General features: G+C 39.4%; 2 protein-coding genes across 6 annotated transcripts in view; one reads left to right on the forward strand and one right to left on the reverse strand.

Moving 5' to 3' along the window:
- MIER1 (MIER1 transcriptional regulator) overlaps window positions 1–15,879 on the reverse strand; it is a 65,118-nt gene extending 49,239 nt beyond the window's left edge. The window contains exons 1-5 of one of the 5 annotated variants that reach the window (XM_068963901.1): window positions 15,810–15,879; window positions 14,628–14,728; window positions 11,290–11,363; window positions 566–590; window positions 396–432 (exon numbers count right to left, since the gene is read on the reverse strand). In XM_068963901.1, coding sequence (XP_068820002.1) covers window positions 396–432; window positions 566–590; window positions 11,290–11,363; window positions 14,628–14,728; window positions 15,810–15,876 — 304 coding nt within the window. In that variant the 5' untranslated portion in view covers window positions 15,877–15,879. Of the gene's footprint in view, window positions 1–395; window positions 433–565; window positions 591–9,876; window positions 9,985–11,289; window positions 11,364–14,627; window positions 14,729–15,809 lie in introns of those variants that run through there. The other 4 variants (XM_068963902.1, XM_068963905.1, XM_068963903.1 and 1 more) reach the window with 4 other exon arrangements.
- A 194-nt stretch (window positions 15,880–16,073) lies between these two features.
- The window catches only part of DNAI4 (dynein axonemal intermediate chain 4), an 81,122-nt gene continuing 70,718 nt past the window's right edge, over window positions 16,074–26,477 (forward strand). Inside the window, 2 exon segments of the mRNA XM_068966273.1 lie at window positions 16,074–16,123; window positions 16,125–16,241. Coding sequence (XP_068822374.1) covers window positions 16,074–16,123; window positions 16,125–16,241 — 167 coding nt within the window.

Raw genomic sequence — 26,477 nt, forward strand, 5'->3', positions numbered from 1 at the left:
ATCATACATTTGCAACCTCAAAGTTAAAGAAAAAAATGAAATCTATATTGTATTTCAAGGAAACTACAAGGTCAGATACATGGCCAGAGGAGAAAACTTGATTCTAATAAAATTTTAAAATAACTTCCTTAATTTACAATACTCTCTTGTTGAACCTTTTATTTTACCTTCCCCTCTCTCATTAAACACATTAACAATATTTTTTGTAAGAAAATATTTTGAATTTTCTCTATAAGCAAGTATCTCTAATCAGTTAAAGACTCCTTTTCAAAAATACACTTCAAATCAAACAGCAAATAAAAAATACACAAAATACATGTGGCAATTCATTAAAAAAAAAGAGAGAGAGAAGAAACCCACAAAAAGTCATGAGGTTGAACTCACAGCAGCCTCACCTGTACTTTCATGAGCAGTCAAATATTTCATCCATTTCTTTTTCCCCAGAGAAAAGAAGCATTCAGAAGAAAAGTCAGTCAGATGATAGTCTAACTCCTCTAACCTTTATGTAACTAATAGGTCAAATGTTAGTTAAATAAAGATGATAAAAAATATAGAAAATACTTACCTGGACTTGAAGACTCAACAGATGGCTAAGGGGGGGAGAAAAGAAGAAAAATTAGCATCTCTGTGTAGTAAATCTTCATGAACATTACAGAATTATTCAACAACTGATATGACACCAAAAACTAGTTACATTTTATGCCACCAAAAACTAGTTACATTTTAACATCTGAACTAAGACAAACTAAAACTTCCTCCATAATCCCTCCTCTGACATTATGTTTATTTAAACATAGAGAAAAATCTAAAACATTCCTGAATCTAGAAACAAAGACAATAATGTGTAACTGATTCAGATTTCAAAGGCAAATATGTAGCTTATAATATATGTCATTCAAGAGATATGATTTTGGGCTTCCCACGTGGCACTAGTGGTAAAGAGCCTGCCTGCTAACGCAGGAGACATTAAGAGACATGGGTTTGATCCCTGGGTCGGGTGGATTTCCTGGAGGAGGGCCTGGCAACCCACTCCAGTATTCTTGCCTGGAGAATTCCATGGACAGAGGAGCCTGGAAGGCTACAGTCCACAGGGTCGCAAAGGGTCAGACAAACTGAAGTGAGTTAGCACACGCACAGAACATACGATTTCAGATCTCTGAATTCTCTAAAATATTCTCTCCCATCAATACAGGGAAAATTAAACCCAAGGTCTGCTATCAAGCTGTTCTCTGGCTTAAAATGAGTGTGAGAAGGGAGGCAGAAATAATTTAAGATGTTATTTAGAATAAAAACTATATTGTAAGAAAGCAGAAGGAAAAATTTAAATGTTACTTAAGTACAAACATTACCTTTACTAACACACAACATACTTTTAAATTACCACAAAGTCAGCAATCTTACAAGGTCAATCCAGGAAGGTTATCTAATAGAAGATCACAAAGACTTTCCTATTACAGCACTCCTACTGTACCATTCTACCTCTTATAAATTTAACCACAAACATCTGGAAAATTTAAAGATAAAATTATTAGCAAATTATTTTAGTGTTACCACCACTAGACAGTTTGTGGCTGTGTTTTATTGTAATCCAGCTAATTCAACAGTTATAAACAAGCCATCTAGAAACATCAACTTCTATACGATAAATTCAAGAACACAAATTTAAAAGAGGCCTCAAGTGACAAAATCTTTTTAACTAAAACGTTGCCTATTCATTCCAAGCTGTCTATTCAGGCTCATCAGAAGTCACAGATGCTGGAAGTTCAGAAGTACTAGCAAAAAGATACGGATAGTCTAGTATTTTCCTTCTTTCTACTAAGATATGGAGCAGAAAGGCAGGAACAAAATTGAAAAGACAAAAAGTGCCCAATTTTTCAAAAGCTAGGCCTCTAAGATAAATTCTTATGAGATATTAAAAATTCCGTTTTGAAAACAGTCTACATCACGCTATTGCCGTTTAAGTGTGACATTCTAGCGTCTACATGGTGACTTAACATTGTTTTAAGGCATACTTTTCCAAGGTTCCTATTTGTTCCTTTTAATTCTTACAAGAGAATGGTTCTTGTCTATAGCATTGAGTCATTTTAACAAAAGACCATTATTCAGTATTACACATTTTCAAGTGTAACACCACCATCTTGAACTGCCACAGAGAGTCAAAACAGTGCTACTTTTAAATTTGGTTCCTCTAACGGGAAGCTGTGGAGTAGGGTAACAGAGAATAATGTAACTATAGAAAAGAGTTTTTAGCTTGCTTAACATCTTTTGATATTGAAGAAGAGAATGTTAGAGGATGAGATGGCTAGATGGTATCACCAATACAATGGACACGAACTTGGCCAAACTCTGGGAGATGGTGAGGGATAGGGAGGACTGGTGTGCTTCGGTCCATGGGGTCGCAAACAGTCAGACATGACTGGGAAACTGAACAACATCTTTTAAACAGTTCTAGCTCACTTCTAGCTCAAAATGGATTAAACCACCACACATATTACACAGTAAATCAACACTGAAAAATATTAATCCACTTTCACTTCAAACTTTATTTCCCAAGTTTAAGCACAACCTCTCTCTATCCAAGGTTACAGCAAAGTTATTGATTATCTTCATCTGGTCCTAGGTTCACTATACACAGAGTAGCCTTACAATGGCCGTTTTTCCTTTTTTAGTAAATTTCTGAAATAGGTCTGAAAGGCTTAAACAAGAGAAACCAGCACATCTTTCAAACTAGCTTAAAAGAAATGGCTCTTTGAGCATTTGGTTCTTTTTGAACACTCAAATAATTACTCCATTTAACAGTCTTCTGATAAAAAAAATAAGTTATTCTACTTAAGAATAAAAGGTACACTTTCACTGATGTTATTAGATATTGGCAGTAATAGACTGAATTGCAACTGGGGTCTGTATAGTTTGTAAAACTCCTCAAACTGTGCTAAATGTGAATAAATACCATACTGAGTTTTGTTTTACTGGTAAACAGTTACCAGTGTAATGCTCTGAAAAAGGTCTAAAATATGTTCTATTCATTAAGATGCCAAATGTTAAACGACTGATAGCATTTATACATATAGCTGGCATAAAATAGAACACTCAGTGCTCAAAGATAGCACTAATCATGGTATGTAAGGCATACTAGGCTGTTTTAAGAAGCATGATTTGATGGATGGTATACCTGGATTAGCACTGGGGGAGGGGAAGCAGGAATGGTTTGCCTATATATCTACAGGCAAGAGACTGGTGAGGGAGGGGGGAGGGGGGGAGGGAGAGAGTGAGAGTGTGTGTGTGGGCCTGCACCCACATGCATGCACACACGCTCAGTTACTAAGCCATGTCTGAGTCTTTTGCAATCCCCTGGACTACAGCCACCAGGTTTCCCTATCCAAGGGATTTCTCAGCCAAGAATACTGGAGTGGGTTGCCATTTCCTCCTCCAGAGGATTTTCCCAACCCAGGGATCGAACTCGCATCTCCTTTCCCTGGCAGGCAGGTTCTTTACTACTGAGCCACCAGGGAAGTCCATTATATCCAATTAAATCAAAGATCAACTTCTGGAAAACAGGCATTTGAAAACAGTTTATACTGTAAGCATTACTTTTGCCCACCAACAAACAAACTGATCATCTTTCATTATGAGTTTAGTATATAAATACATATAAATGTGTTTAGTATAATACCAGAAATTTTAGTATGAAATGAGGGCATTTTTAATTTAGATCTTTAAAGTAATAGCAGAACCAGCTTATGTTCATATAGTATTACATATTTCCAAATGCATAAATTTACTTGATCATGAACATGGCAATAAAAACCTACCCCACCTACCTCATTTTATAGATTAGCAAACCCAGGGAGAAAAACTGACTTGATAAAGGTTCCACAACAGGTGGTGAAGGTAAAGCCTAGGACCTAATTCCTTCTATATTTCTGAAGGAAACAACTATTAAATATGTAAAAACAACAACAACAACAAAAAAAACTCTCTCCTCCCTCCCCTCTATTTTTTAAAAAAAAATGGTTTTCATCTAGTCAAAGCATGTTTAAAATGTGACTGCAAGTTGTCATCTGTCATGTCAGACTATTATTTCTGTCTCATTAGGAACTGGTATCTAACAATACCCTCCAGAAAACCTGCAACATCTACCATTAATGATTACAGTAAATCAGAAAGGATGGGGAAAAACTACAACTAAAGCTAAACATTTGTAATACTTATTTTCAGAAAAATCTAAAATTATAAAATGCAATCAGTAAAGAAGATTTTTTTACCTTGGGGATTAAAATGTACTTAAAACATGCTCATTTATTACTGATAGAAATATGAGTTAAAGTGTTCTGCAGATCACCTCGCCAACATGAACTTACCCTACTGATATAACTAAAAAAGTACATAAAGATATGTGTATCTCAGTTATTACTACAGAGTTGTCTATAGCAAAAAGATGGGAAAACATTTAAGTCCATTATTTAACTAGTTAGAAATGAAACATAGTTTTTCCAAGCAAACGAAATTACTAATTCACTAAAAAGAATGAGACAGTTCTGCTTGTGTTGACTGAGGGAAAACTGCTAAAACATGTGCGTGTGTATGTGTCTATAAACAGATAGCTATATTAGGAGTAAAAGAAAAGTGTAGAGGAAGGGGAAAATTGGGCTGGTACATAAATTTTTCCCCTAAACGATACACAAAAATCTGTTAACAAGTTGCCTCTAGAACATGGGTTGGGAAAGAAGGTTTCTCATTTTATGCCTTTCAGTACTGCCAGAATTTTTTAACCACTTGCAAGCATTATTCTTTGTTTTTTAAACAGAAAGTCAGTGGAGATTATACAGCGGAATTATGAGCCATTTTCATTTTCTTCTCTTAGTTTTAGATTTTCAAGAAAACTTAGTATTTGCCATTATTTTTTAAAAACAAGTTTATATAATTTTAAAAATAACGTAATTTTCTTTTAGGTACATACATAATTGTTTTATCTGAGATGGAAAACAGCAGAGAGGGTATGAATCGGCTAAATCAAAGAATCAGAAAGAACTGTGTTAACTTTTATGGCAACTTTTGTATCTACGCTCATATACTTGATTTAGTTGATCAAGCTGCTAATAGTTGTAACAAATATTCAGTGCCTCAAATTTGTTCAAATGTTTCTCTTCTGTATATTTTTAGACCATGATAAGAAATATCCCATATACCAAAGAAACAAAAGATAAACCAGAATATCACTATTACTAAAACATAAATAAGGTAGTAAAAACACGAATTAGATTCTTTTATCCAAGACAATCAAAAACACATTTTCAGTGAGTATAACTGTCTTAACTAATTTTTTCCCACAAACCAATTCCACCACTATTTAAGTATTAATATCACTTACTTAGTAATGCAGATAATAGATGCTCACAGTGATAGGGATGAAGACAGAAAGGAGTTAGGGGCCCTATTATAGGGTGGAGAGAGGGCAGGGAGACTGTGCCAAGAGCCCACCATCCCTCTTCCTTCACACAAAATTAAATCACGTAACTGCTGGTTAAGAAAGTTTTGGAGTTAAAATTAGAAAATTTATTACAACAGTAATAATTTATAGAGGATGAACTGCTATTACTAAGCACTAGCAATTCAGAAGTCTTCTATGTTCCAGTCTTGACTGTACTACACGAACAGCACAACCCAGGACAAACTACATAAACTCTCAGTTTCATTTTCCTTCAGAATGAAAAGATTTAGACCTCTTCAGGTTTAGTTCAATTTCCTTTGAGATCTAAGTTCTTTACTTTTTTATGAACTGCTCAAAAAACATTAACACTACTGAGGAGTATTTAGCTTCATGGATGGGATATGTTTAAGACTATTCTCAATGTATTATTTTTTAAATCTAGGGCTATTGCGGAAAAAATCTAATTTGCAAAAAGCTTTTGGAGGTTGCTACTTTATGAATTTCATACAACATAAACATAACATTCTAAGCCACAGCATAAGTCAAACAGAGTGGTCCCCAGTAAAAACTGGTATGCGAACTTAATCACTGCAATGATTTTTTGAAACCGTTTAGAAATCTTTAGAAATAAACAGTGACTCCATCTGAACTTCATGCAAGAAATTTCTGTATAGCTGGTTACTTTTCATGACATGCTGAAGTTTCAATGGCAATGTTGCATTTTTTAATTATTTGGGAAAATGATTAGTCTCCAGAATTCTCTGAAAGAAATTCACTTCTATTATTTCCCAGCTAATCTTTCCTACCTTATCAAGCACTTTGACTATTATTTCTTTTGAATTAAGCTTTTTAAACTTTCATCATGGGCATTAAGCATGCTGGATAAATCCTTAATAGTTCTGTAAGTATAAACACTAAAAAAAATTTTTTTTTTCCATTACTGGCATAATTATTTTAGGTCTGAATTCATTGCAGTGAAACAAGTTTTGTTTAGAGTAAAAATTAACACTATCAAGAACAGCATTCAAGATGATCCTATTTCCTTAAGAAACAAAATCCAAATACCCTTGAAAAATATTACACAAGGAGTCTGTTTTTAACAGAAAGGGATAAATATGAGTGACTAAATACGATGTATTATTTTGGGCAATACTAAAGTACTTAAAACCAACACAAAATAGTGAATCCATTAAATTTTCTTCTTTTTATGAGACAACAATATGGCCTAGGTGAAAAGACAGGTCTTAAACTATGCTATGATCTTTTTTCTATGCTATGATCTTTTTTCCCTTGAAAGAAGAGTAGCTTATGTGTTTACAAACTCTGAAATAAAAGAAATTGTTCATTCCCAAAGGTCTGTACACCACATTCCTTATAAAACTCAAAGGACTATTTTTTCCTCTTATTCTTTCTTCCTCACTGCCTTTGTACAACTGCCACTACCCTGTAATTTCCTTTAAGTGTGATTAGGAGAGCCTCCTTTTCAAAGGTTGATTAATAATTTTAGGGGATAATAAGCAGGGAGAAATATTACCAGAAAGTATTAAGAAATGGAGCAAATGTCATTACTTCCGTATATGTTATATATGTTTTAAATGTTACTACAATTTTAATAAGCATGACATACTTATTATGGACTAAGATGATCAGATCAAGTATGAAAAATTAGTATTCTGTACACATCTGAAGCAAACAGTATTTAAGAATCAAATATTTTTTTGGAAAAACAAGATCAGGGTCACTCTAGGCAGGAAACAACAACAAAAAAGCCCAGAAGCATAATACCTACATTTTTCTCCAGAGACATGTTTCTTCAATGACCTGTTTTCCCTTCAGATTTATCAAATGAACACATACTGTCACTTTGCACTTACTGTTATTTCACCAGTTAGCGTCTACTTAACCAAAAGTGCAAAGAGCTTGGCATTTGAATTATTTTATCACATGCTTTATATCGGCAGCATTAAAAAAAAAAAATCTCTCTGGAGTTCAAATAAAAGTACTCTATAAATCAAGCATTTCTCCTTCGCCTAATTTTTAAAATGACTAGTCTCTAAAATCATTCTAATTTCTAAAATATTCAGATAGGAAAACTACAAATTCATTTTCACTACTTCACTGGTTCTAGATTTTCTGTAGGACAGAGATGAAGAAGTTTCCTCCACTCTTCCTCAAAATTCATTATAAATAAAACCATCTACAAGTAATTGAAGAACATGAAAGATTAACTTTTAAAAGATAACTAGGTCACTAAAATGCACTGGAAACAAATTTCAGGGTTTTTAAAATTTTCTTCAAATTGAACTATCTGTGTGTTCCTACAAAACATGAAAGTTCCATTCTCCAAGTGATGCGATTTTTAAGGTAACTAAAATGTCCACTTGAAATTATTAACGATCAGTGACTCAATCACTAATGAATACAATCATCTTTAACTCTAAAAGAAAAATGTTAAAATGCTTTTATTTACATATTGTTTTCAGTGTGGTAGTAGTTAAAATGTCTAAGTTAAAAAAAAAAACTTATTTAAATTTCACTGTATTTTCATACACTAAGATATTTTCCTTCAGTAATATCCTGCTTTAAAAATGTGACTAAAAAACTTAAAATTCAAACCATCCTGAGCAGCACCACGAGGCAAGAAACCCCATCACCTATTACAGCACAGCGCTGCTTACCTAATGGGCATTCACTGAAGACTATTTGACAACATATATGTAAAGCCAGGTACACAGAATCCCTTCCCCTTTTACACACGAAGGAAACAAGCCCTTAAGAACCTCATCAGGACTAAATATCTTTCAGCTCAGTGGAATAAATCCAGTCACATTAAGTGAAATACAAAGTACTATGTTTTCTCCAATTCGTGTTCCTTGGAATACAACTCTTTAATCACAAAGAGCAAAAGAAATGGAAGTAAATCTTAAGACCTAAATTTATTTTTATATCAGAATATTAAAATTTTAAAAATACTGGCAGCAATCAATCCTGCTATTCCTTTTAAATAGCAAATACTCCAGAACATAAAGTCAGTTTCCATACACCAAGGGGAAGGAGCACCCTAAGAGCCACTCCAGAAAACTCTTAAGCTTTGGGTCCCTCCACTCAACAGGTACTTAAACAGGTCACCAAATTAACATTCTTCTCCAAAATCTATTTTTCTGAATTCCAAGATTTAAAAAGGAAGTATTACGGTATTGATGAACGTGTACTCACCATTGGCTTCATTTAGCAAATAATGAAGACAAAAATAGGGGGTGGACGGTATATATAATTACCTACTTCCTAAATCTGTTTTTAGGTGCCCCTGAGACAATGAAAATAATTCTCAAAAGAAAAAAATGTCTTTGCCAACATTTAAAGTGGCTCTACTCAAGGAAGACACGGAAATCCAAATATACCACCTCTTCAACTCCAGGGAGTAAAGAACATCGAAATTCTTCTGATGGTAAGGGAGAAAAAATGTATTTTAAAAAAGTCAAATGTTTATGGGTTTACATCAGGGGCAAAAATTTTAACCTCCAGTAGTATATACTAAATGAAGATTAATCAACAGAGGTTGTCTACCCCAACATGGGGGTTTAAGGCCCCAAAATGTAAAACAATCGCCACTAAAGAAAGGGGGCTTTGGGAACTCGTTTACTAGAAAAAGAGCAAACTGGGGCGGGGGGGGGGGGAGGAGGGGGAGGGGAGGAAATCTTCCCTAAGCGGGGAAAAAACTGAAAGAGAAAGGCAGGAATAGAAAGCCTCGATTCGCAAAGGCGTGAAACGCCCGGAAAGTGGTTAAGAAAGGGAGAAAGCAACTCTTCTGAAATATAAACAGAGAAAAAGAGGTTCTACGGGGCGGGGAAGGGGGAATGTTTGAAGAAATGGGGAGGCTGTCCTAACCTAGAGTGACGGATTGCGAAAAGACCAGGTTCATTTCTCCACGCTCATTTGGTCACCATCAAGAAAATCAGAGTTAATCAGAGGCCGTTTTCCTTACGTTTTCCCCAACACAGGCGGAATGTCAGTAGCAAACCGATGGGGGTGACGCGGTAGGGCGCAACAGCATCTCGGTTAGAGAGGGAAGAAACTTCACAAGAGGAAGCAGCAGCTCCTCTCTCGGCCCCTAGCACCGGCCGGTGAAGTTGCGCCACAGGCGCCCCTACTTCGCGGGCGCCCCCCACCCCACCTCGCCCCTCTCTGTACGCACAGCTACGCCGCCCTCGACCCTTTAAAGTGCCCCCGAAGTCCAACTACGCCTCCACTTTCTCCTTCCCACAGACCCATCCCAACTAAGTTCCACGAAAGGCTCCCGCCCAGAGCGCGGCCTGTTCTGGACAACAGGTGGGCAGTGGCGCCAGCAGGGCTCGGCCTCCCTAGCCAGGCCCACTCCACTCCTCCCCGGCCCGAACCTGAGGGCGCCCGGCTCCGGGACGGGGAGGGGGAGCTCACTCCCTTACCTCCGCCATATTTGCCGTACTGACGGGTCATATCTCCGCGGCGGCCGCAGCTGGGTCACGGCCAGAACCCGGATGTGAGACTCGGCAACGGGACTCCAGCCTCCGCCGCCTCTGCCGCTCCCGCCGCCGCTGCCTCGGCGGGAACGCGCAGGAGCCGCCCGAGCGCGCCCACCACACCCCACTCCGCCCCCTCGCGGCGCTGGGGCTCAGCGGGACTGGAGGGAAAAGGCCAGAACGCGCGCGCGGCAACAGGAGCGCGCGCGGCCCCGAGGCAGCCCTCCCCCAGAGGAGCGCCGAGGAGGCGGAGCCAAGGTGGGTGTAGAGCGGGAGGTGGGCATCCCCGCCCAGAGGATCCGCGACCCCTGCCCGGGAGCGGGCTCTAGGGACCAGAGGTCAAGGAAACTAGCCAAAGGAGACACGTCCAGCATTCATATCGCTGGGGAAAAGATACGATATATTTTACGCGTAGGCCTTTTTTGAAGTCCCATTTGTTGGAAAAACGGATGTTGCTGTGATTGCAACGTCAAGCAGTGCGCTTTGAAAGCGGTTATCCCTTGATGGGTACTTCTCTTGGATCTTTCCCGACAGAAATTGTAAAATCCCATATAACAAAATTTTACAGGTCACAGCAGGGATTAAGAAAAGGGACTGCACTGGGTAGACTGCCATCCTCATGTGTCATTTGCTTTTCCTTACACACCTTCTGCAATGCCAGTACTAACGTGTGCAATGGTTCTGCACTAGATAACATTTCTAAATGTGAAACACTGAAAAGCTGCTCTTTAATAGATATAATCTCCAACTCGACTGCTTAGGTGGAGAATTTGCTTATGTGCAGTGCCTGAAATGCCTGCAATTTAAAAGTTTATTGTATTGGCCGAGATCTGCCAACTGGCTTTGGTGCCAATTCTGATGATTGCCAGAGCCAATGATTGCAAAATAACAAACGTGTTTCACTTCCATTACTATGGCAGATACTGGGTAATGCAAACATGATATTAAAACGTGTACTAACACATTTTACCAAACCAGAAGTTAGTAAGTCTTATTTCATAAAGACCGTTTTCCCCCAAATGTTCAAGGGTTCTTCTTAATGCAATTTCAAAAATGACTTCCAAAATCAACCAATTCAATATGAAACTTATTTGTTCCCTCCAAATAATGCTTTGCCAGCACAATATGTTACGTAAGTGTGAACGTATACAATTTTTCTTTAAAACAAAACTTACAATGAAATATGGGGAAGACTGTTTTAGATTATTTGTATTCCCTTAAAATTCTAGATTCTATTAAGTAGTTTCTTTTTTCAAAGATTCAACATTTAACTTGAAATTATGTCCAGTAATAATTTGTGCATAAATATTTTGTGCATTTATAGGTATATGAAGTAGCTGCTAAGTGAAAGGACATTACCTGGTAATATGACAGGAAAAGAGTCCACAGACAGTCTGTAAACCAATTAAACATAAACATCTGATGCACATTTTCTACTGAAAGAAAAGCAAGGGAAAGAAGAGAAAGGAAAACTTTAAGGTTCCCAAATCTACAAACAATTTTTACCATTAACTGTACTGTACAGAATTTTCACTTTATTTTTTAGAATACTTATATAAAAGTGTTTTTCAGGATTCCTTGGGGGAATAAATATTTTAGCATAGGTATATAGTTTCTAAGAGTTACCCTGTTGAATTACCTTAGTCCTTCTGATTTGAAACAGAAATGACTTTTATAAGTCAGTTCCAACACTTTTCATTTTGAGATGCTTGATGGAAACGGCTGTGAAGGCAAAGAACAATAGATATGCATAGAACTGAGGTGGGTAAAGATAAGAATAAGGGGCCTAGAGGTAGAAACTCAGGCTTTATAAAACAACTGGATTAAAGGAGGATTATCCATTTAAATGGGAAAGCTAATATATGAAATTTAGCGGGTTATCAAAAGGAAGATTAAACAGTACTGTCAAAATGCAAGGCATAGGAATAATTTGCTTGAAGAATCTCCAATTCTTCAGTTATCAACAAGAATCCTGACTGTGATAAAGAGCTGGGGCTCACAGTCCCTTAAGCTACTGAAATTGTCAGGAATATCAGGATCTAGGACATACTTGAATGGGTATCCATTTTACTGATAAATGACTTCAAGTTTATTAATACTGTGCATCAATTTTACTATTTTTAAGTGGCATTATCGTTTAAGGGAAAAAAACTCCCTGTACATTTTTTTTGGTAAATGTGGGTTAAGTGATTTTTTTTTTGATTCAGATATTCTAAAGGAAAAGAGAAACAGCTCCAATGTTGTAAGTCACTGTTCACATATTGAATTCAGTATAGTTTTACCCACCTCCTATCTTATTCTAGTGATATGCTGCTGCTGCTGCTAAGTCATGTCAGTTATGTCCGACTCTGTGTGACTCCATAGACAGCAGCCCACCAGGCTCTGCTGTCCCTGGGATTCTCCAGGCAAGAACACTGGAGTGGGTTGCCATTTCCTTCTCCAATGCTTGAAAGTGAAAAGTAAAAGTGAAGTTGCTCAGTCATGTCTGACTCTTCAAAACCCCATGGACTGAAGCCTACCAGGCTCCTCTGTCCATGGGATTTTCCAGGCAAGAGTACTGGAGTGGGCTGCCATTGCCTTCTCCTTCTAGTGATATACTTATCTTAAAAATTTTTAGGAGGGACTTCCCTAGCTAGTGGTCCAGTGGTTAAGACTCCATGCTCCCAATGCTGAAGGGATGGGTTCAATCCCTGGTTGGGTAACTAAAGACGTGCGTGCAGTACCACGTGGCCAAAAAATAAAATAAAATGCTTATTAAAAAAAAAATTAGGAGCCATTTTGTCATGTCATCATGTCATGTGTTAGTTGCTCAGTTGTGCCAAACTCTTTGCAACCCCTGGACTGTACCCTGCCAGGCTCCTCTGTCCATGGGATTCTCCAGGCAAGAGTACTGGAGTGGGTTGCCATTTCCTTCTCCAGGGGATCTTCCCAACCCAGGGATCGAACCTGGGTCTTAAAGAACACAAAGTCTTTCTCAAAACTCTTGTATACCTCTTCAGTATCAAATATGTATAAATTAACTATTCATTAGTCACAGAATCTTAATGTTGGATGTGACCTTAGAGGTCTTAGTCAATTTCTAAACTTTCTAGGTAGGAATCCTTCATACTGTTTCCCCACTACCAGGCTTTCCTGCCTATGCTTAAACACCCCCAATGTACTCACCGTCTCATAAAAAGGCTGTTCTTTTCTGAAAAACCTCTAATGTTTGGAACATTCTTCTTTTTATCAAACCAGAGTCTACCTCCTTGTTATTGTCACCCCTTACCCTGAGTTCTTCAGCACTTTGGATTAATTCAACAGATGTCTTCTTTGTATGCAAATATAAACACTCAATATTTATACTTGGGTTAACAAAAAATAAATCTTAAAAGACTACTGATACTAAAGGAGCTGAAAAGGGGACATTACAAAGTTGAAGCCATGAGAAAATTCACCATTAAATATGAGCTGTTTAAAATTATTACAGTTTATAGTCCTTATTATTGTGATATCCAAAATGGTAGTTCTGTTAGAATTGTGTAGTAAAACGTTTACAGTTAAGCAAAAAGGTGTGCTTAATTATATGTAAGAACTGTGGCTAATGTCCCAAAACAAAAAAAGTCACTACAAAGCCTGAATAAATGCCTCTTTAGCTCCCATTCCCCACCTAAAGGCTTCCTTGTGTTCAGGCAAACTTACATTAACTTTTACCACATTAAGTTATTCAAAACTGCTATTATATTGGCAAACTATTTTTAAGCAAGTGACTGCATATTCCATTTAAAAAGTTATTTAAGTTTTATAGAGGCTACAATACACACACATACACACATACACAAACCCTTCAAAGTTATTTTGCTTTTAACAAAAGCATTTTAAAGTCTCAATTTTTCTTCAACCAGTACCCCAAACTAACCAATAAATAAACCTGGCAATTTACATGTACCTAAGAAATATATCCTTTTATTCAGGACCAATACCTGATTCAGATATAAGGAATATTATATACACGTTATGCAATTCAAAAAAGTACCTCTCAAAATGCATCAAGAAAATAATTTGCAACAATTTAGACTCTGGGGCTGTTTGAATGAAATAGATTAACACAGTACATTCAAAACCCTAAAACCAAATTCTGTATCTAACAATTTTCAGAGTCCCTTTTGAGACCATTTCCTTAAATTTTTATTTAAAACTGACAGCCTGCACATGATGTGCAGGTAAAAATTTATGGGTAAATACTAATTCGATTGAGAATACCTAAATGTCAAAAAACTTCACCTATTTTTAAAAATGACATTTTAGATAGAGAGTTTTACCTTTACCATAGCAGGCATGTAAATTACAAAGCAGTAATGCATCACATTGTAAGTCCCACATCTATGCGACAATTAGCATCATCTTTTTCTCGGTTTGATTTTTATTAACACCACCCCAAAACACGTATATAATAGCCCTTTGGTTCTGCAAAGAACAGTTCTGGTTTTCCTTTTCGTAATTTTTACATACAGTTTTATCCAGTGGCTCCATTTTATCAAATTATCACAAACTGGTATTTGGATAATATTGTTGACATGATTTTTAAATCTCATCCAAACTCTGGAAATTATTGGCCCATCAACCGTTCTCAAACACTGGAAGAGTAGTATAACATTTATATACTTGAGGGAGTTTGGACTTTCCCTCCCTTAATCTCCAAGTGTGCCCCTGCCTACCAGCATCACATCCGTCTTGTCTGCATTGAACCTCAACCAGTTGGTTCTTAACCACGTCCGAAACTCAGCCAGGCACTGGGAGAATCGAGCCACCACACCATCTGGATCAAAGGAAAGAGAGCCTCAGTAGTAACGAGACTGGAGACCATGATCTTACAAGCTCAGTATTCACCCCATCTCTAATTCTTAAAGATAGCCAGGAATTAGGACAGGAATCCCATGATAATTTTAGAAAAACATTAATGAGCCTTGAGTCATGCAATTTGCAACTGATGATAAAGGAATAAAAGTGACTCAATAAATAGGTCGCCTCATTCCACCCATGACTGAAGAAAGGTTCATTCAAGTCCGGGTCACCTCGGCTAAGCGGCCTCAGTAGATCGGCCAGTTGTAACTGCATAAGCTTTTCTGCAAAATTAAAGAGTTTTAGCGTTGGAGGAAGTTTTAGGAATAACTGGGGCCCAGAGAGTAGTGACTCGCCCAAGGTCACACAGCAAACGAAGACTAGAGATGGTCTCCAGGCCAGAAATCTTTCCACCAAAAGCTGAAAGAATAAGGCCATCGAAAGGTGGGGGAGGCATCTGTCCCCAGGGATCCTCCCACGGGCTATGAGGACCTCTTTCCCTCACAACAATGCCCTCTTCGGGCCTCTCCTCCCTCCCTTACTCCCTCCGAAAAGGGCTGCTTTGCCCAGGACCCGTTTGCCGAGGACCCTGCTCACCACCAGGGATGCAGTGGGAGCAGAAGTCTCCCTGGGCTGAGACAGGACCCGGAGATAGAGCGCGAAAGAGGCGGAGCCACAGCGGGGTGGTCAGCTTGGCCCCACCCCGACCGGGTTCCTGGGCCGACTGGAGGAAGGGGCGGAAGCGGACAGGGCGAGGCGCACTCACTCCGCAGCGGATTCCCAGCGCGCCGCCGCCAACGCCAAAGCAAAAGACCCAGTTGGGCGGGGGTGGGCGGTGGAGAGGAGCTGCGCATGCGCCTTGGTTGGCCGGCGCCACTCCGGGAGGGGCAGCCCGCTGGGCGCGCTCTCTTAGCTCCTCCCCGGAAGTGAAGGGTCTTCCGGGCGGTACTCTGCGGTGGGGGAGGGGAAGGAGAGAAAGGGGACCGAGGACACCTCGCTAGCCCCTTATCCCAAACAGGACTAGGAGAGGAGAGATGGTTTATGGAGGCTGCACTTACAGCCGCTGCTGCTGCCGCCGGCGCCACCTCCGCTGCTGCCGCCACCGCCTGAAGAAGCCCCATCCATCCGCCTGCAGCCCCGGAGACTCAGAGCCTGGGAGGGGCCTGAGGCCCGGGCCGCCCGCCTCCTTCTTCTAGTCGTCGTCCGGAGCTTCCTCTTGCTCCACCAACCCTCTGCCCTCCCCTCGCCTCCTCCCTCCTCCTCGGCTTCCAGCCGCCAGCCAACCGCGCGGCCGCTTGTTGAGCCAGGGCTCCACCGTCTCCATGACGCCCGGCAAACATTCCCGTGCCTTAGCCGGAGCCACTAACGCCGGCTTTGGGGTACAGGGGCTTAAGAAGCAGAGAAGAAAAAGGGTGGTTGACCATTCCGCAGCCAGTCGCCACCATGCCCATCTCTCCAGTAAACGGCCGCAGGCAGCCGAACGTCGGGGTGTAAGTTCGGACGCTAAAACTTTAGTCCATCCCCTTGGGTCCCGCAGGGAACCCTTTTAGAACTTGTCGCTTCATCTGTGTTGAGTCAGCAACCTTGTAACCTCCGAGGTGGCAATGTCTCCTTCCTTGGCATAGTACAGCCTTTTCCAAACCTCTTTTGAGAAAAGACCTAGTTTGTTTAGAACCGCCGTTCCTCCTGGCACTCCTTGTGTGGTGGTTTATTTCTCTCCAACTTGTTGCCTTCAAGCTGTACCCAGCTGTTCAATCTCTCAGCTTCTGTGAGCCGCCAGACTGAACATTATTATGCCCTGTAGTCGAGGTTTTTTTTACGCCTTCTACCATCCTGCCTTAAAACTCATTCCAGCTTACAACCTTCTGTTCTGCAGCAGTTGGATTAAGGACTGGACAGAAGCCCACAGCTTTACAGTTGTCTCACTTAAAACTTCAGATGGTCGCTTAGTCTATCAATTCCACTAAAATTTCCTAATTGATTCATTCTCCCACACTTCCAGATCACTTTTGTTCTCTCTTCTCAAACCCTCAGCATCTCCCCTCTGCAATCTCTTCCAGCTCAGCTAATCTTTCTCGAGCAGAACTTCTTTCAAAGATGTTGGGAGAGAATCTTCTTTTTTGTCTTGGATATGGTACTCAGGTTTTTGTCCATCCTGAACGTGAAAGTGTTACTCAGTCGTGTCCGACTCTTCACCATCCTATGGATTGAGCCACCAGGCTCCTCTGTCCAGTGGAATTATACAGGCAAGAATACTGGAGTGGGTAGCCATTCCCTTCTTTAGGGGATCTTCCCAACCCAGGGATCAAACCCAGGTCTGCATTGCAGGCAGATTCTTTACCATCTGAACCACCAGGGTTTGTCCATTCTACCACTCCACTAAAAACAGCTTGTGTGAAGGTCAGCAATAACTGTCCAGCCAAGTGTAATGGCCATTTCTGTTCTTAACTCACCCATCAGCAGCTTTGATCTGATTTACCACTTCCTGAGTTTTGAATCACTTACTTCATTTGGTTTCTGGGACACCACTCTCTCCTAATTCTCCTCTTGCTTTTCAAAATACTTTGCTGTTACGTCTTCAGTCTCTGCCATATCTAAATATTGTAGTGTTGATGGGGTCGGTCAGTCTTACAACCTTTTCTCTTCACTCTTGTTTTTTGCCTTTAAAAATTACCCATTTGCTCACAGTTTACAAGTTTATCTCTCCAGCCAATACCTCTCCCAAGAAAACAGGCTTAAAATCAGATAGCTGCACTTAGAAGTTAATTGGCATCTCAAAATTCATATTTAAAACAACTTATTTTCCCCTGTAATCAAATCTGTAGTTTCCCATTTCAGTAAATGACAATTTCCATTCTTCCAGTTACTCAGTAAAAAAACTTTAGTTTACCTTTGACATCTCAATACACCCATCCACCAGTAGTTTCTACCATCTCTGCATGCAAAATAAGTCCAGACTACCACTCCAGTGTCAGTAACTGTCACATTGCAGTAAACTCCTCAGTTAAGTTCAGTTCAGTCGCTCAGTCGTGTCCGACTCTTTGCGACCCCATGAATCGCAGCACGCCAGGCCTCCCTGTCCATCACCAACTCCCGGAGTTTACTCAGACTCAATGTCCATCGAGTCAGTGATTCCATCCAGCCATCTCATCCTCTGTCGTCCCCTTCTCCTCCTGCCCTCAATTCCTCCCAGCATCAGAGTCTTTTCCAGTGAGTCAACTCTTCGCATGAGGTGGCCAAAGTACTGGAGTTTCAGCTTTAGCATCATTCCTTCCAAAGAAATCCCAGGGCTGATCTCCTTCAGAATGGACTGGTTGGATCTCCTTGCAGTCCAATGATCTCTTTACCATCACCTTCATTCAACATAGTAATCACTGTGGCTCTTCTCAAAAGTCTCCAGTTCTTCCCATTTCACTCAGAGTAATAGCTCATCCTCTGTAGGCCACACAGGATCTCACCTTGGACTCTTCCCCTTGGCTAGTTATACTCTGTATTGTTCCCCAACAACATCAAACACCTTTTCCCGCTTCAAGGCCTCTTCAGTGGCATTTGCTGTTCTTTGGAATATTGTACCCTTAGTCATTTGATAATTCGTTTTCGTTAGCTGTCACCTTATCAAAGAGTCCTTCTCTAACTACGCAACATAAAATAAACTCTTCCCAATACTTCCATTTCCTCAACTTGCTTTATTGTTCTTCAAAAAGTTTATTCTGTTTGGTATATTATATACTTTTTTGTTAATCTGTCTTCATCCTATGAGGTACTCCATGAAGGCAGAGGTTTCTGTTTTGTTCACTGCTGTTGCCTAGATGGAAGATGATAAATATTTGCTGGCAGCAAAAAAATGAGTGTAATATATACTTTAGTAACATTGGTTACTGTTCATCTTGTCTGTTTTTTTTTTTTACTTGTTGATATGGAAATCTCAAAATTAATTTGATTTCATGTATATTCTTAAAAAGTCATAAAACTCTCATAGTACCTGAGAGTGTTAGAAAAATTCCCTTGGGGATTTCTGAAACAATGACACATTCATGGGAGATTATCTATTAAGGAAAGAGTAGGGTGGGAGATGGACACTGACTTGACTCCATGAACATGAGTTTGAGCAAGCTCAGGGATATGGACAGGGAAGCCTGGTGTGCTGCAGTCCATGGGGTCACAAAGAGTCAGATAACTGAGTGACTACACTGAACTGGGGTGGGAGACAGGACGTAGTATAACCTTCAGTTTGAGGTAGCCGTATTATCTAATTAAAAACAAAATTTCACACATAATAAAGTTTACAACCATTGGTTTGACCTAATATATTATTTCTCATCTTTTTCAGTTTAGGATTTAATACTGATCTCAGAAAGGATCTCATGAAACATGTATTTATCAGTTTTTCACTTTCCCACTCCAGTTTTTCCTATATTGGGGTCTTTCCTATTGGCTTAACAATACAGATTTTCCTCAGTTTACCATGAGGTTATGTCCCAGTAAACCCATCATAAGTTGAAAATATCATTAAGTAGAAAATAGACTTAATACACTGAACCTACCAAACATCATGGGCACACGTGCTAAGTTGCTTCAGTCACGTCTGACTCTTTGTGACCCCATAGACTGTAGCCCTCCAGGCTTCTCTGTCCATGGAATTCTCCAGGCAAGAATACTGGAGTGAGTAGCCATTCCCTTCTCCAGGGGATCTTCCTGACCCAGGGATCAAACCCCAGTCTCCTGCGTTGCAGGCAGATTGTTTACCATCAGAGCCAACAGGAAACCATACTTAGCATAGCCTACGTTAAACATGCTCTGAACACTGAGATTAACCTATAGTTAGACTAAACTGTCTAACACAAAGTCTTTTATAATAAAGTGTTGAATATCTCATATAGTTTATTGACTACTGTACTGAAAATTAAATAAATGACTGTGTGGGTACAGAGTGGTTGTATTTGTTGCCTGCCCTTGTGATTGCACGATTGACTGGGAGCTGCAGGAGTATCATTTTATATTGTTGGCCCAGGAAAAAATTCAAAGTAGGATTTCTAATGAACTGTATTACATTCACAACGTTGTAAAGTCGAAAAATCTTAGTTTGCGGATTGGCTGTATTGGACAGTCTTCCACTGTGGTGAAAAAAACGAAAAGCACTAGTGCTTTCTTCAATGCTTTTATCTCATTTCTTTGCCCAGTTTATCTATTCATTTCCTTTTGATTTGGGTGTGTGAGGGGGAGAGTAGTTTTTATCTGTTGTATGTTACTCACTTTTTGCACTAGGATCTTTAGCATATTAATTATAATTATTTTAAATCCCAGTCTTAACAATTCCAAAATCTCTGCCATATCTGTTGTGGCTCTAATGCTTGTTTCTTCAGACTGCTTTATGCCTTTTGGTATGCCATGTATTTTGTTGAAAGCTAAACATGTTGCATCAGGTAATATAAACTGAGATAAGTAAGCACTTAGTGTGAAGTTTTATGTTTATTTGCTTAGGAATCAGGCTGTTTACTGTAGCTGTAGGTTTCCGAGACTTCAGTTTCCTCTAGTGTCCTGGTTTTTTGTCTACTCTGGTTTTTAGGTTTCCCTAGAGACTCCTGCTTAGAGTCTGAGCCTTGCAGTTCTTCCCATTGTAATCCCCTGTTATTATACAGGAGCTCTGTTGATGTGGTAAGATGTGCTGGGTGAGAATGGGAAGGCAAAGAAAAGTGTGCCTTAATCCTGGGATTAATTAGGTCTTAATCTTTTAGTGGGCCTTTTTCCCTGGGCCATGACCTTCATAAATAATTCTCAGAATTTTTTTTTAGGTGGAACAAGAAGGTTAGATGGATTTCAAGTAAGGTATTTTCCTTTCCCCATGTTGCTTAGGCTCTGGTAAAATGGTTTTCCTTGAGGGCAGGCCTCTGTTAAGGATAACTGAACATTATATTTCAGAATGGTTGCTTTCTGTCCCCCTGCTGAAACTATCAGGGAGTTTTACTCTGACCTTCATCCTGGGAGCTTGCTGGAGCTCCTGAAGGTAAAACTTGATAAGTGTAGGGGCCTCCCTAAGGCTGGGCCCCCAGCAATTTTTTCTCTTGAATTAGTCTACACTCATTTTTCAGCAATTAGGCTATTGCCTGTTAGGTTTTCCTTCCACTTGTTAGCTCTAGTGGCAGTTTCAGTAAGTTGTGATTCTGTTATTCCTACATCTCTTTCGGTACAGGGGTTTGCATGTAACCTCAATTCTCTGATGGGTCTAAGAAGACCCATTGATTTTCAGTTTGCTAAGCCTTTTTCCTGTGAGTACTGGATCGATGTCTTTTGCAGCCTTTACATATCAGACCATAAACCACAGGTATCTGTGTTTACTCTTTAACCTTTGCATTCTGTTGTCTCCGTTGCTGTATGAAAATTACTGAGGTCAATAATGAGTAACCTTAAGGTTTCAAAAGTCACCAAATTCAGTGGGCTTTCTTTTTACCTCACAGCATTTAACAATATCAATCTTCCTCTCTTTAACCCTGAACCAACCCTGAACTGTTTCACTTATTACTGGGTTAGGTGCCTTTTTTCTAGTTTTACCTTCTACTTCCGGTTTCTCTCCTTGGCCCTATTACCTTCTCTTTGTAGCTCTAGGTTTTTATTTTGGAACTCAGTTCATTTATTTTCATCTCCCTGAAAGTTTCTCAAATCTGTATCTCTAGTTCTCACTTCTGTTCCTTGAAATTCACTTTCTTCTTGATTTTCAACTGCTACCAAACAACTCCACCATATTAGCACTCATAATATCTAAAATTGAACATGTCTACAATTTAACTTCTTACTGGGCTTTAGAAATAAAGGCTAGTTTAATCATGACCTTAACTTTATGAGGCCAGTACTATTATTAACCTTAATTTATGTACAAGGAAAGAAACAGATTAAGGAACTTGCTCAGGAACACATAGTCTGTGAGTTATTGGATGAGTTTGGGCATTTAAATTGGCCTCTCTAAGTTTGTTAACATGTAAAACATGGCAATTAGATATCTAATAAGTTATTATAAGAATTAGGGTGGTTATCATTTGTAATGTATAGAAATGCGGAATCACAATATTGTGCTCCTAGAACCAACAGTGTTGTAGGTCAATTATATTTCCATTTTTAAAGGGTGAAATAAGTAAAAGAATTACAAAACTAAGTGGAAGTAGTTTGAAGTTTAAATGTTAATCAGGATAGTTATTATCAGTTGCAAAGTCCTATTAGTTCTGTAGGGCTTCCCAGGTGGCGCTAGCAGCAAAGAACCTGCCTGCCAGTGCAGGAGACATGAGAGACACAAGTTCAATCCTTGTGTCAGGAAGATTCCCTGGAGGAGGGCATGGCAACACACTAGTATTCTTGGCTGGAGAATCCCATGGACACCGGAGCCTGGTGGCCTACAGTCCATAGGGTTGCAAAGAGTCGGACATGACAAGCGACTCAGCATGCATGCAAGGATTAGATCTGTATCTGCTGTGTTTTAAGGGTATTTGGACTGTGTTTTAATCGAGTATGGTAAGAAGCAGACACTGAAAGAACTACCATAAAGGAAGAAGTTTGTTTTTAAATACTCATAGATCCCTAAAACCAGGAGGCATGGCATGCTGTGAACCACATAGAGGGGCACATGAAGAGGCACCAGGGCCAGGCAGGATGTAGAACCAGCAAGAGGAAAACCTGGGCAAGAAGCTTTATTGTGGTTTCCATGGCAAGGAAGGGACAAGCCAGAATAAGCAAATATAGGAGTAGCTTGTTTGAATAATTTTAAAGGTTCTGGATATTGGGCCTATCCCTAGGTTTCTGGTTCCTGTCCTTGCACTGATTACTGCAAGTGGATAGTGACCCAGAGAGTGAGGTCTCTGAGAGCCTGCTGAAGGAGGAGGTTGAGGGTATGGACTCTGGATTGATTGGTTTGCATATAAATTGTGTGTGCATGGTAAGTCACTTCAGTCATGTCCATCTGTGCAACCCTATGGACTTGAGCCTGCCAGGCTCCTCTGTCCATGGGATTCTCCAGGTAAGAATACTGGAGTACATTGCGATGCCTTCCTCCAGGGGATCTTCTGGACCCAGGGATGGAACCTGAGTCTCTTATGTCTCCTGCATTGGCAGCCAGGTTCTTCACCTGGGAAGCCAATATAAATGGTGTGCTTGTAGGCAAGTCCCTTACTATGCATAAAAATTGATTAGCCCTGGGAGGGGCAGTCCCTTCAGGTGCAGCAAATTCCTAGATGTCAAAACATTAAAATACAGAAAATAAAAAGATATTCTTAGTACGTGCTTTATCTAGGATTTGTTTTATTTCTACATTTCCCCACCCCAGGTTAAGCTTTGATTACTTCTCACCTGGCCTATTTCCATAGCATTGTGACTAATGGTCTTCTTGCTTCTAGTGTGTTCTGCATATAGCTAAATTTTTCTGAAACATAGTTTTGAGTAGCTTACTCTTCTCTCTCAAAGGCACTCTCTTGCTTGCTTAGTAAATTTCAAAGACTCAGTCTGGTCATTTTATTTTTTCAAAGCTTATTTTCCTTCATGCATCTAACCAAATCATGTAAGATTCCCTCTATATGCCACCTGCTTTTCTACTTTTATTGTTCACAATGAGCTTTGCTCAGGGTGTATTTCCTGTCCTGCTCCAATACCCTCATCCCTCTTCACCTGCAGCTGCATCAGACACAAACATACAGACATACACACCACATACACTTCTTTTGAATTTGACCTGCATTCATGCCTGACTCAAATGCCACCTTCATGATTTCTCTGCTTACTCCTCTCACCCAAGGTAATCTTTACCGCAACTTTCGTTATATCTTATGTGTAAGTCTTTTGAGGCAAATACAATTCTGTACTTGCATTGTAATCATATATATGTTTTTTCTTTTATCAAGACTGTCAACTCCTTAGGGCCCATATCTGATTCATATTGTATTCCTGTCAGCATGTAGCCTTGTGCACAGTAATTTTATAAATAACATTTGGATAAATGAAAGAAATTGATTTGGTTTAGATTGAAATTTCTACCTTCATCTCATTAAAATAAAAAGAGAATAATAAAGACACTTTTTCTTAAGCCGCTCCTTTCCTCCTATGGTTATTTCATTGTGAGATTTATGTATGTGTTGTATGCTTTAATGTCATTAGTCTTTTTTCATAGAAGTGATCATCAGGTGTTCATTATATAGATACCAATTATACAGAATGTGTTATATTTTCCAGTTACTGCCATAGACACTGAAGACATAGGGGTGAACAAAATAGGTTAGGTCTCTGCTTCAGAAACTCAGGAACCTACAGCTACATACCTCTTGTATCATAACTGTTTTTCAGGCAAAACTTTCAGAGTGAATATCTCCTGAATGTCATCCTATTCATTGCCCACTAATTTGCCTCTATTAAAGGTATCTGTTTTCTAACACAGCTAGGATAGATATGTACCATACATTTCTAACATAATTGACTACAAGTACTTATTTCAATTTTTTAAATTTACTGGTATTTTCTGTGTCAAATTTCCCACTGTATCAGGCAGAGTACTAAGAGTTGGGGCTTTCATGGTAGACATGATAAAACATGGCTTCTTCCCATAAAACTTACAGTCTGAAAATTTGGGAGAGTTTACTGAGGATTCTCATTAGATCACAGTAACCACCTAATTGGTAAATGCACCATCATTGCTAATTTGTTTCTATTTGGTCCCTGTAGGGAATAAAAGAGGAAGGGCTGGTTTATGAGTAAATGTGGTATGATTTCATTATGTATTTATTTAGCTTGAGATGTCTAGAAGACATTTAGCTGCAGCTATCCAGTTAAGCTGGTAAGCATTTGAATATGAAGATTGAGAGAGTGTTTTGAATTGGATATAATGATTTGGGAATTCATTCAGCAATTTTTTTATTATACAGCTACTGTGTATTGGGTACTATTGTAGGCACTAATCCCAGGGACGGGGGAGGCTGGTGGGCTTCCATCTATGGAGTCATACAGAGTCAGATATGACTGAAGTGACTTAGCAGCAGCAGCAGTAGGGATACAGCAGGCAACAAAAGAGCACAAAGTCCCTAAACTTGTGGAACTTAGATTCTCAGGGTTGGGGGGTCAGGTGGGGAACATCTAATTCATAAATTAAATAAGTAAAAATATGTTAGTTGAAAGTACTAAGGAGAAAAATTAAGCAAGGGGATATGAAGTATTTGAGGGGCATTTGACATTTTAGATAGGGGAGCTGAAGAAGTTCACATTAAGAATGTGGCTTTAAGACCTGGAGACAGAAAGGATGCTAAACATGTACATGTGTGGGAAGAACATTTCGGGCAGAGGAAATAGCAACTGCAAAGGCCTGGCATGTGTGAAAAATGTCAAGGATGACAGTGTGACGGAAGCAGAGTAAACGAGGCAGAAAGTATTGATCGTGAAGTCAGAGCTCAATCTAGATGCATGTAGGACATTTTAGGTTATAGTAAGATTTTAGGTTTTTACTCTGAATGAGATGGGAAACAGAGTAGTGATATGATCTAACTTGTGTTTTTAAGGATCACTCTGGTTACCATGTGAAGAATAGACTTAAGGGAATTTAGGTTAAGTGAGAAGATCAATTAGAAGACTTCTGCAGTAATCCAAGAGAGAGAGGATAGTGTTTGGATCATGATAGTGGCAACAAAGAGTGATGACAAATGATTAGATTCAGGATATAATTTGAAGTTTTTTTCACCTGGACAACTGGAAGAAAAACATTACCTTTGACAAAAAAAGGGGAAGACTGCAAGAGAATTAGGTTTACTAGACAAGGAATAATCCAGTAGAGAAAAGCTTATGAAGCATGAGAGAATGACTAGAGCAATGTCCGTAAATAGGCAAAAAGGAATGGAATCTAGAACACATGTAGAGGAATTGACCAAAGCAAGAATCATGGATAACTCATTCAGAGTAACGGGAGAAATAGGGAATATAGACACAGAGAGAGAGGCAAGTGCACAGATGTAACAGGGGGAGTATTTGAAAGTTACCTGATTGCTTCAGCTTTCTCATTTAGTTAGCAGAAGGTAAACATAGGAGAGGAAATGTTGATATTCAAGAAGTGTGAAATGATGACTTTAGAAAGGGTAGTAAAAATTAACCAAGGTAATGCAGTGTGGTTGCTGTCACGTTAAGGACCCACTTTAACAATCTGTAATTTAAAATGAGACCTGGCATCATGGTTAGATGTTTTTCTCTAGCTTCACTTACCCACACAGGCTGAGTTAAACGCAGTGTATTAATAGAAAATTTCAGGAACAGTAAGGACAACAGATCAGGATATCATTGCCATTAAAAAAAATGGTTTATCACTTATAGATACCAAGAGGAGGGAACCACATGGAAAAGCACTGGGATTTGCCACTAGCAGAGGAATTGATGTGCGACTGAGCAATCACATCAGTTAAGCGCTTCCCAGGTGGTGCTGGTGGTGAGAACCTGTCTGCCAATGCAGAAGACATAGGAGATGCAGGTTTAATCCTTGGGTCAGGAAGATCCCCTGGAGGAGGAAATGGCAACCCACTCCAGTATTCTTGCCTGGAAAAATCCCATGGACAGAGGAGCCTGACAGGCAACAGTTCATGGGGATGCAAAAGAGTCGAATAAGACTTAGCAACTAAACAACAGTGCCCACAATAGACTAGGTACTGTCTTGTGTACTAGTGATATAGCAATGAACAAGACAAAGTTCCTGCCCTAAAGATGCTTACATTCTAGGAGAG

The sequence above is a fragment of the Capricornis sumatraensis genome, chromosome 2 (genome assembly GCF_032405125.1).
Source record: "Capricornis sumatraensis isolate serow.1 chromosome 2, serow.2, whole genome shotgun sequence".
NCBI lineage: Eukaryota > Metazoa > Chordata > Mammalia > Artiodactyla > Bovidae > Capricornis > Capricornis sumatraensis.